This window comes from Microcebus murinus, chromosome 14, assembly GCF_040939455.1.
Source record: "Microcebus murinus isolate Inina chromosome 14, M.murinus_Inina_mat1.0, whole genome shotgun sequence".
NCBI classification, from domain to species: domain Eukaryota; kingdom Metazoa; phylum Chordata; class Mammalia; order Primates; family Cheirogaleidae; genus Microcebus; species Microcebus murinus.
Window position 1 is genome coordinate 15,201,874 of NC_134117.1, and position 10,275 is coordinate 15,212,148.

At 36.1% G+C, this 10,275-nt stretch overlaps 1 protein-coding gene across 1 annotated transcript in view; it reads right to left on the reverse strand.

Annotated features, from left to right (window-relative positions):
- Positions 1–10,273, reverse strand: part of NHLRC2 (NHL repeat containing 2) — a 58,505-nt gene extending 48,232 nt beyond the window's left edge. Inside the window, exons 1-2 of the mRNA XM_012772368.2 lie at positions 9,877–10,273; positions 6,474–6,626 (exon numbers count right to left, since the gene is read on the reverse strand). Coding sequence (XP_012627822.1) covers positions 6,474–6,626; positions 9,877–10,054 — 331 coding nt within the window. The 5' untranslated portion in view covers positions 10,055–10,273. The remainder of the gene's footprint in view (positions 1–6,473; positions 6,627–9,876) is intronic.
- Positions 10,274–10,275: the final 2 nt, after the last annotated feature.

The following is a 10,275-nucleotide window of genomic DNA, read 5'->3' on the forward strand; positions in this document are numbered from 1 at the left end:
ATTGGCATTTGTCATTTCTCATATGCCACTGGGAAATTGATACTGCGCCCTATTATAAAATGGAGTTTAGAAGATGTACAGAGGAAGCAGATTGATTATTAAATTGGGTCTCTTCCAAAGTGTTTTGAATTAATAAGCACTTCCTCACTCTGTGGATCACTTTTAGCTTTCTGGTAAAATGAACTGAACAGTCCATGGAATTTAAAATACACTGCCAAATGTTGCTTCAAGAACATAAATAGCATTGCTGCAGATATGCTCAGAAATATATAAAATAGTAATGAGGGAAGACAATATAACTATAAGAAAGAAAATTTAATTTAGTGACAGCTTACTGAATTATTATGTGATCATATCTGGATATGTCTGCTGTTATGAATATGAATTGAACTTATTTTCTGATCCATATAAAAATCTTTTAAGTTACCTGGATTTTTATATAGTAGCACATTATTGAAGTAATATTTCTTTGAAATTACAATGTTGAGACCACTTAAGTATTTTTTTAATGCTTAAAAATTTACTCCACAAATAGTATTCTAACAGCCAAATATAAGAAAACAAATTAGTCAGTATTTTCCCACCCCAACAAATGAGCTATTTGGGTAACAAATCATACCCAGTGATATCCTAGTAAACCAGCTCTTTTATTCCCACAAAGATAAAAGAGGGCCAAAAGCAATTTTTAAAAAACACCCTGGTTTGTAGCATTTGTTGACATCTATAGTATAAATACTCCCACTGTGGCTGATTTCAAGCTTACAATTGGCTCATAAAATTTCTTACTTAACAAATAGTTCTCACCAGCTTTTAGGAGCAGCTCCAACACACCACTGACTGTACCCCTTCCAATGGGGCATAATATTGCCCTTTTAATATTAATTTTAAAAATAAGGGTTAAAACCCCATTTTTGTGTTGTTCTAGTTTTCTTTCCATTACATTTACTATTTTAATCACTTGTAAGTATACAGTTCATGGTATTAAGTACACATTCATAGTGCTGTGCAACCATCGCCATCCTCCATCTTTAGAACTCTTTTCACCTTGCAAAACTGACACTGAACCCACTGAACAACAGCTCCCCAGCCCCTGGCAACTACTATTTTACTTTCTGTCTCTATGATTTGGACTACTCTAAGTACTTCATGTAAGTGGAATCATACAGCATTTGAATTTTTGTGACTGGCTTATTTCACTTAGCATAATATCCTCAAAGTTAATCCATGTTGTCAGAATTTCCTCTCTTTTTAATATTCCATTGTATGTGCATACCACATTTTCCTTACCCATCATCTGTCGAAGAATACTTGAGTTGCTTCCGTATTTTGGCTATTGTGAATAATGCTATTAAATATAGGTCTATGTAGATTTACTATTTCTTCATGGTTTAGTCTTGGTAGGTTTTGTGTTTTTAGGAATTTGTCTATTTCACCTGGTTATCCAATTTGATGGTATAAAAATGTTCAGAGTGCTCTCTTATCCTTATTTCTATATAATCAGTAGTAATGTCTGTACTTTCATTCCTGATATTAATAATTTGAATCTTCTTTTTTTATTAGTACATCTAGGTAAAGGTATGTCAATTATGTTGGTATTTTTGAAGAACAAACTTTTGGTTTCACTAATTGTCTCTATTATTTTTCTATTATCTATTTTGCTTCTCTGCTTGAATATTTATTTTCTTCCCTCTGTTAGCTTTGGGTTTACTTTATTCTTCTTTTTCTAGTTCTTTGAGTTATAAAGTTAGGTTGTTGACTTGAAATATTTCTTATTTTTTAAATTTTTTAAATATTTTTAGAGACAGGATCTTGCTATGTTGCCCAGGCTGGTCTTGGAACTCCTGGCCTCAAGGGAACTTCCCACCTCAGCCTCCCAAAGTGCTGGCATTATTGGCACAAGCAACCTTGCCAGGCCTATTTTTTTGTTTTTTAATGTTAAGTATTTATAATTATAAATTCCCCATTAGCACTGTTTTCACCATTTGCCGTAAGTTTTGACATGTTGTGTTTTCCTCTTCATTCATCTCTAAGTATTTTCTAATTACCCTTGTGATTTCTTCTTAGGTCCACTGATTGTTTAAGAGTGTGTTGTTTTAATTACCACAAATTTCTGAATTTTCCAGTTTTCCTTCTGTTATTGATTTTGGGTTTTTTTTTTTTTTGAGACAGAGTCTCGCTTTGTTGCCCAGGCTAGAGTGAGTGCCATGGCATCAGCCTAGCTCACAGCAACCTCAAACTCCTGGGCTCAAGCAGTCCTTCTACCTCAGCCTCCTGAGTAGCTGGGACTACAGGCATGGGCCACCATGCCTGGCTAAGTTTTTCTATATGTATTAGTTGGCCAATTAGTTTCTATTTATAGTAGAGACAGGGCCTCGCTCTTGCTCAGGCTGGTTTTGAACTCCTGACCTCAAGCAATCCACCCACCTTGGCCTCCCAGAGTGCTAGGATTACAGGCGTGAGCCACCACGCCCAGCCCTGTTATTGATTTCTAACTTCATCCCATGTGACTGGAAAAGACACTTTGTATAATATCTATCTTAAGTCTGTTGTGACTTAGTTTATGGCCCAACATATGGTCTATCCTGGAAAATGTCCCATATGCACTTGAAAAGAATGTATATGTCCTATTTTGGGGTAGAGTGGTCTGTATATGTTGGATATTGAATTCTCCAACTACTATTGTAGCACTGTCCATGTCTCTCCTCAATTCTTATTTCATATATTTTGATTGTCTCTTATTAAGTGCCTAAGTGTTTATAATTGTTTTATCTTCTTGATATACTAAACTTTTTATTAATATATAATGTTTGACCATTTGTGATTTAAAGTCCATTTTGTCTGATATTAATATAGTTGCTCTCTTTTGGCTACTATTTACATAAAATATCCTTTTCTCTTTTACTTTTAATCTATTTATGTCCTTGGATCTAAAGTGAGTCTCTTGTAAGCAACATATAGTTGGATCATGTTCTTTATCCATTCTGCCAATCTCTGCCTTTTGATTGGAGAGCTTAATCCATTTATATTTAATGTAATTACTGATTAAAAAAAGACTTCTGTTATTTTGTTTTCTACATGCCTTAGAGCTTTTTTGTCCCTTATTTCTTGCATTACTGTCTTTTTGTGTTAAGTTGATGGTGTTTCACAGGTTCCCTAAGCTCCGTTCACTTTTCTTCTTTTTTCTGTTTGTTTCTGACTCAATCCTTTTGTAAATTTGCTAATTCTTTTTTCTACCTGTTCAAATGTGCCTTTCAGTCTCTCTACAGTCCCTGACTTATGATGGTTTTACTTATAATTTTTCAACTTTATGACAGATTTATCCAGATGTAATCCCATCCATTATAAATTATCCAATGGATTGGGACGTAATCCCAATCCATTGGATAATTTATAATCGTCCCAATGGATTGGGACGTAATCCCAATCCATTTTAAGTTGAGGAGCTCCTTACAACTTACAAAATGGTTACAGTTTCTACTGAATGTGTATTGCTTTTTTGTACCACCATAAAGTTGAAAAACTATAAATCAAATCATCATAAGTCGGGGACTGTCCGCTGTGTTGCCAGCATTAAATGCACTTCCAACTTAGGATGTTTTCAACCTACAATGGGTTAATGGGTTTATTGAGATTCACCTATTTCATAAGTCAAGGAGCATTTGCAGTGAATTTCTCATTTCAGTTAGTGTCAGTTCCAGAACTTGGTTTTGGCTTCTTTTTAGACATTCTCTCTCTTTACTGTTATTCCATTTTGTTCATACACTGTTTAGTTCTTTGAGCATCTGTAAGACAATTGCTGTAAAGCCTTTGTATCCTAGATCTGCCATCAAGTCTTTTTCAGGGACTGTTTCTGTTTATTTTTTCCCTTTTATTTTTTCCCTTTGAAAGCGTGAGCCACGTTTTCCTGTTTTTTTGTGTGCCTTGTGATTTTTCATTAAAAACTGGACATTTGCATCTAATAATATGGTAACCCTGGAAATCAAATTCTCTCCCTTCCCTAGGGTTTGCTGGATTTTGTTCGTTTGTTTGTTTTTTATTGTTGTGGTATCTCTGTGCCAAGGATCACCGTGAGGTGCAAACTTAAGGTCTTTTCAGATCTTTTCTGAGACTGTGCCTTCCCCTAGGTGGTAACTAAGTTTCTCCGTATATCCAGTTGCTACCGAATGTACCATTCAACATCTAGCTCCCATAAGAGGAAAAAGAGAAAATAAAGGGGGGAAAAGGATACTAGCCCTCGAAATTCCTTCAAAGTCACTTCAGCCAGATGGAGAGAGGCTTGCAGCACTGTGAGAAGATGCAACAACAATGGCCACTGCCTCTTTGTCTGCACCTCTCTAATCAAAAGGAGCAACCAGAGATCAGAGCACAAATCTCTGATATTTAGAAGATAAGGTCTTTTTTGCCCACCATGGCTCCTGCAAGATATGTGCAAACTGCTCTAGGAACATGTGCACAGCTGCCTGCCATGGAGCTAGAGCTGGGAGATGAATAGCTACTACTGTGTTGAGAGCTGAAATTAACCACATTTTACAGTCTAAGCCTTCCCCTGCACGTTGCAAGCCTTCCATAGACTCCAGAGTTCCAAACCTATTACATCAGATTCTGTTAGTGTAACTGTTGGCTAGGTGGGGACAGATTCCTGTTGTTTTCTACTCTTCTATCTTCCTAGAATTCTCTCTCCACTTACAAAGTCTTTTACTTTTCAGAAGTGTATTTGTATGTAAAAATATTTTTCATTTTCTGTCACAATGTGTTATAAAAAGAATGTTCCCAGTAAATTGGTCGGAGAGGACAAGGATCCATTCTAGGAAGTCACTGAATTTGCTTCAGGTATGGGGTTAAGCAATTAAGTTAACAGTCCTTTAGGGGTTATCTAAACGGTATGGTATGGAAATGGTTAACTGTGAGATTCTTAATCCGGTATGTAATGACTTTCTAAGACACAAATATCAGCATCCTATTAAAAAACAAACAAATCAAATCAAAAACAACCTTCAACATCCCTGTATCCTCAATGGAAGATGAAGTCTAAACTATTAAAAATGTTATACAATGCACTTGACAATGTAGTCCTAACCTAACCTACCTTTCTCTCCTTTTACTCTTATCATGAGCCCTTACAATCTTGCCACACTAAATTATTTACCTGTTCCTGGAGCAAGAATCCTACTCTTCTGTGCTTCCATGCTTGTTTACCTGATGCTTCCTCAGCCAGGAGTATCCCTTCTGCCTCATTTTCATTTTCAGCTGCACTCCTGCTCATTTTTCAAGTTCTAGCTCAATTGTCTGCTTCTCTGAGAAATTTTTTCCAATGTTTCTAGGCAAAATGAGTACTCCTTTCCTCAGGTTCCATAATGCTTTTTTTATTCAACTTTGTTAAATATTTCCTCAGCAGTTAGCAGAGTACCCTGTATATAATACATGTTCAATAAATGTGATGGCTTGAACAAGAAACACTGGCATCCAAATCCTAGGAGATAATAAGATACTCATATTTCTTAAATCCATACAAATTTTTGAAAACATGATTTAGCTACTGGGAATATTTGAGTTCTTGATAAATCTTTTGATTGATAATTTTAAGACACAATCTATTACAACTTAAAAGCATCATCTGACATTCCACTTGCACTGAAGATTTTATCTATCACTTCCTTTTTAAAACTAAGTTTCAAGATATCCTTAATTTTTGTACATGTATAGTCTACTTCCATTTTTACTCTCACAAATCAGTGATCCCATCTCTTTTTTATCCAAAGAGTAGAGCTTCAATTCATTTAAACCTAATTAAATGGAAATATTAATTAATTTCATTTACCCTGTACTCTCCTTTTAGAAAGAAGTATATAAGACAAAAAGATCTGATAATTTTTCAAATTTCTAGAGAAAATAATAAGTATAATCTTACATCTTCAGAATTTGTCATACTATCAAAAAGGATTTCCTAGTGTGCTCTGAAAAACATTAGCTGCAATAAATCATTTTTTAATGAAGCAAAGTCAAAGAAAGAGTATCTGTTATAACATTTTACATTCCACTGTAGCTGATGTCATTTGATATTAATGGACGCCTAATCACATTTCCTAATAAAAACTTTAAACCTTTACATCACAGTGAGAAGAGCATAAAATTAATGTCATACGCTTCATTTTTTTCACAGAACAAATTTAGGTAAGCCTAGACATACAAAAAGACCTTTTTAAATACCTAATCATGAAAAAAGTTAAATTTTGCCCTTATCCTCAGAGAAAAACCATACACTAAATGCTGATTCTTTCAATAGGCAAATCATTATCACTAAGCTTAACCCTTCATGAAAAGGCACACAGAGTCCTTAATTCATAGATTAGGGATTACTTTTAGAATCACTGAAGTCTTGCCAAATTTTTATTCTCCTATGAGCAAATGAGTCAGCTACTCTTCTAGTGCCTACGCCAGGACAGTCTGCTAGAAACTAATTAAAGAGCAGATACCTTTATCAGAGTATGTGTGTTCTAATGCATGGAGATCAGGCAATAGGTGAAGACAGTTTATGCAGCAGTAGGTGAAGAAATCAAGGACGACCACTTTTCCACATAGATCCTTATAGACAGACATAGGCTCTTCGGTGTTCAGCCATTCTAATCCTGAAATTTACACAAAATAAATTACAATGATTAAAGGAAAAGACAAAGAAAATTTTATTTAAAACGTTACATTAAAATGTGAGCCTTCCTTTTTTCTATGACTAGTGTAAATAGTCAAAACACATTAAGAGATGCTGGCATTATATAAAGGCTGTGGCAGTTGAATTAATTTTTCTGTTTATTAAAAACAACCCTTTTCTATCAATAAATAAAAGAAATAAAAGATATGATGTATCTTCATGACTGTGACAAAACAGGTATTTGCGATTTGAAAGAAAAGACCAAGAAGGCAAATTTGTTGAAATTAAAGGCCCAAAGAGAAAAGAAAGAAGTCTACGCGGGCAGAGGTAGGGAAGCCAGAGGGGTGGAGCAGGTGGGGGAAGCTGCTATTATGATGCAGTCTGCAAAAATAGCAAGAAAGAGCTACTAAATTCTTTCAGAAATAGTATAATAGTCTGTAAAAGTTGGCAAGAGCAACACACCTGCGCAAAAAAACTCTGAGGAAATAACATATATTGAGAGAATTTGATTGCATAAATAATTAGGTATGAAAGGGCTATTAAGAATGAAAGTCAAGCTTAAAATTAGAAAGACATTACTAAATATCAAAAAGGAGCAAAATGTATGTAAGGATAGGCATACAAAATGCCTAAGCGAATTTCATACAAGAGAAGCTAAGACCCAATTAAAATACAAAATATTTTAAATGTAAAGTTAAGCAAACTATACTATGATTGCTATAGATTTCATGGAGGCAACACTAATATTGATGAAGAATGTGTTCCCTTTCCTCCAAAGAAAACAAAAACAGAATCTAATTAATCTGTATTTTTATAAATCAAAACTTATAAATACCTGACTATGATTCAAAATTTTAACTCTGTACTGTGAAGATTTTGTTACACTAATATTAAAAGCACAGCATCCCTATTTAAACAATTTAAGAAAATAAAGATAAGTTTGTTTATAAGTAAATAAATGCAGCTATTAAAACTATTATTTATACCTTGAAGCAGGTATTTAGAAATTACTGTTTGCCAACTAAAAGCCAAAATTGGGTGGAACAAGTAAATAGTAACAGCTAATGACCAGCAAGAGTAACTGGAGTTTCTCAATTATAACAAAATTCTAGGAAAAAACCCTGCAGATCAAACTAGTATTTCTGCCAATTAGTCCAAACTAGTGAGGTTTCAAGATTCAGTAACCTCTTAATTACCCATTTGATAAAATGTTAATTATATACCAGATCAAGTGATCATATAGAACTTTACACTAACTAATGTATATTTCATATCCTACCTGCAAAATATTGATGAATCTGTCCTTTATGACTTTTTTGTAAATAGTCAACAGTGACTTAAACTTGGAGGGGTGGAAAGAATAACTCTTCAGTTATTGTGTTAGGTACTTACCAGGCTATAAATTATATTTATATGTTATATAAATATATATGTTTTTAAATATATATTTATATTTTTACATATATATTATATATAATACATATTATATTTATATATTATAAAATATATTTTATAATAATAATTACAATGAATACAATAAAAAAGCTGCTAACATTCAGTAAGCTTTCCTATGAATTAAGAATTTTACATATATTACCTTCAATCCACACAGCAACTCTGAAAGGTAAATACTAGTTCCATTTTATAAGCAAGAAATGTAGGGCTGCAGAAGTAAAGTAACTTGCTCAGAATCACACAGCCAACAAATGGAATAACAGGGATTTAATTCCAGATCTGAATCTACACATTATACTACACTGCCTCCCATAAACATGTGTTTCTTCTAAGAAATGAACAAAGCATACAGGTTTCAAGATAAAGTTATATGTTTGCGACTTCTTCATTATAGCTTACTGGTAAAGAAATCAAGAAAATACTCATTTTTAGCATTCTGTCTTCAGTAAGCAGGTCCAGTAGAAAATCAAACTATGTCAAATACAAAGCCTGAATATTTTACTGTATGTATTACTTACAAGTCAGAGGTCAAATCTCATTGTAATAAAATACACTCGCTATAAATACAACCACTAGAAAACAAAAACACTCCCTCTAATTCTAGCTGATAGCCCACTTATTTATAAGTGTATTTACTATATAACTACCTTCTTGCAAAACTTTAAAAAAAATTTATATATTTGTATATATGCACATGATATTTTAAAGTTTTTTGGTGGGATAAGCATTTATGCACCCAATTCTTTTGTAAGAATTCCACAAATATTTCAAATCCAGTGTAAGATTAAGAAGGGAAAAAATAAGCACTTCTCAAAGCAGGTGTAAAAGACTTGGAAAGACACCCAAGACTCTGTTGTCACAGACAGGTTCCAATTTACCTCCCATGAGATAACTGAACCCTGCCATATCCAACCAATTAACTATACATGTAGTTTCACATGCCAGGACACATGCCAACACCACCAGGCAAAACAACACCACTCACATCCAAAGAAGGCATAATATAATACATTTGCATTTATTATGGCAAGATGTGCTTCCCCAAAACCCCTGCTGGGAATATCTATTCCCTCACATTCCAAACGCTCACCCAGCAGGGATTCAAGCCCTGGAGATAGGTTATAATTGATCCAGATTTTCAAAATTAGAAGTTTTACCATTTTGAACAGAGAAATGAAGCACGGCTAAGAAATCAGGAAATCTAGGGTCTGTATAATCCAACTCTAGCAGTTATTGGCTGTGAAGCCCCGGGCAAGTTACTTAACCACCCTGTGCCTCAGTTTCCTCAAATGTAAAATGGGAATAAAAAGAGCACCTCACTGGGTTGTTGAGAGGATTAAATAAGATAATATCTCTTGAAGTGTTTAGAACTGTGTGTGGCACATAAAAAGTTATCAATAGATGTCAGTAGGACGATGGAAAAAGACGACGACGCTGGGGAACTGAACTGATAGGAGAGAGGGTTGCGTGGACATTTCGATCACTGCCAACCAGGGCCACTAAAACATTTACAAAGTGTTTACTTAGTTACTACCAGGCCCGAGCAGGACTCAGGATACGAAACAAACATGCAGGTGTCCGCTCTCCAGAAACCCACCATCTGTCGCCACTTGGGGACACCTGGGAACTGCAGAGCGCGCGAGCCGCGGCTCAGGTCGGGCGAAGGCCCCGCGAGGCGACACAACCCCGCCTCGCCCACCGATTCAGGGGAGGGCGCGGTCCCCGAGGAAGGGGAGGTCCCAGGAGGGCTCCCCACCCCGAAGCCAGCCCCTCACCTTCCGGAAAGTCGGGCACTGACAAGTCCTGCTCCCAGCCGTCCACCTTCTGCACATACTGGTAGACCAGGCTGTCCTTCTCCTGCTGGGTGACGGCGTCGAGCAGGGCGTACTCCAGCGAGGTCTGCGCCGGGAGCAGGCCTGACAGGCCGCAGCCCCGGGCTCTGGGCGCCGCCATGTTCTCCGCGGGCTCCCGAGGCGACTGCCGGGCCCGCGGGAGAGCGTCGCTGGGGGAGACGGAGCGTTTACTGTCCTTGGGTTTCAAATCGGCGTATTCACCTCACCCTCCACCAGCCCCACTCCACGGCAGCAGCACTTTTTCCTTTTTAAAATACGCCCCAAAGCCAGAGTCCGAACCGTCGCAATTCCCGGGCACGTAATTAAACTACCGCCCCAACC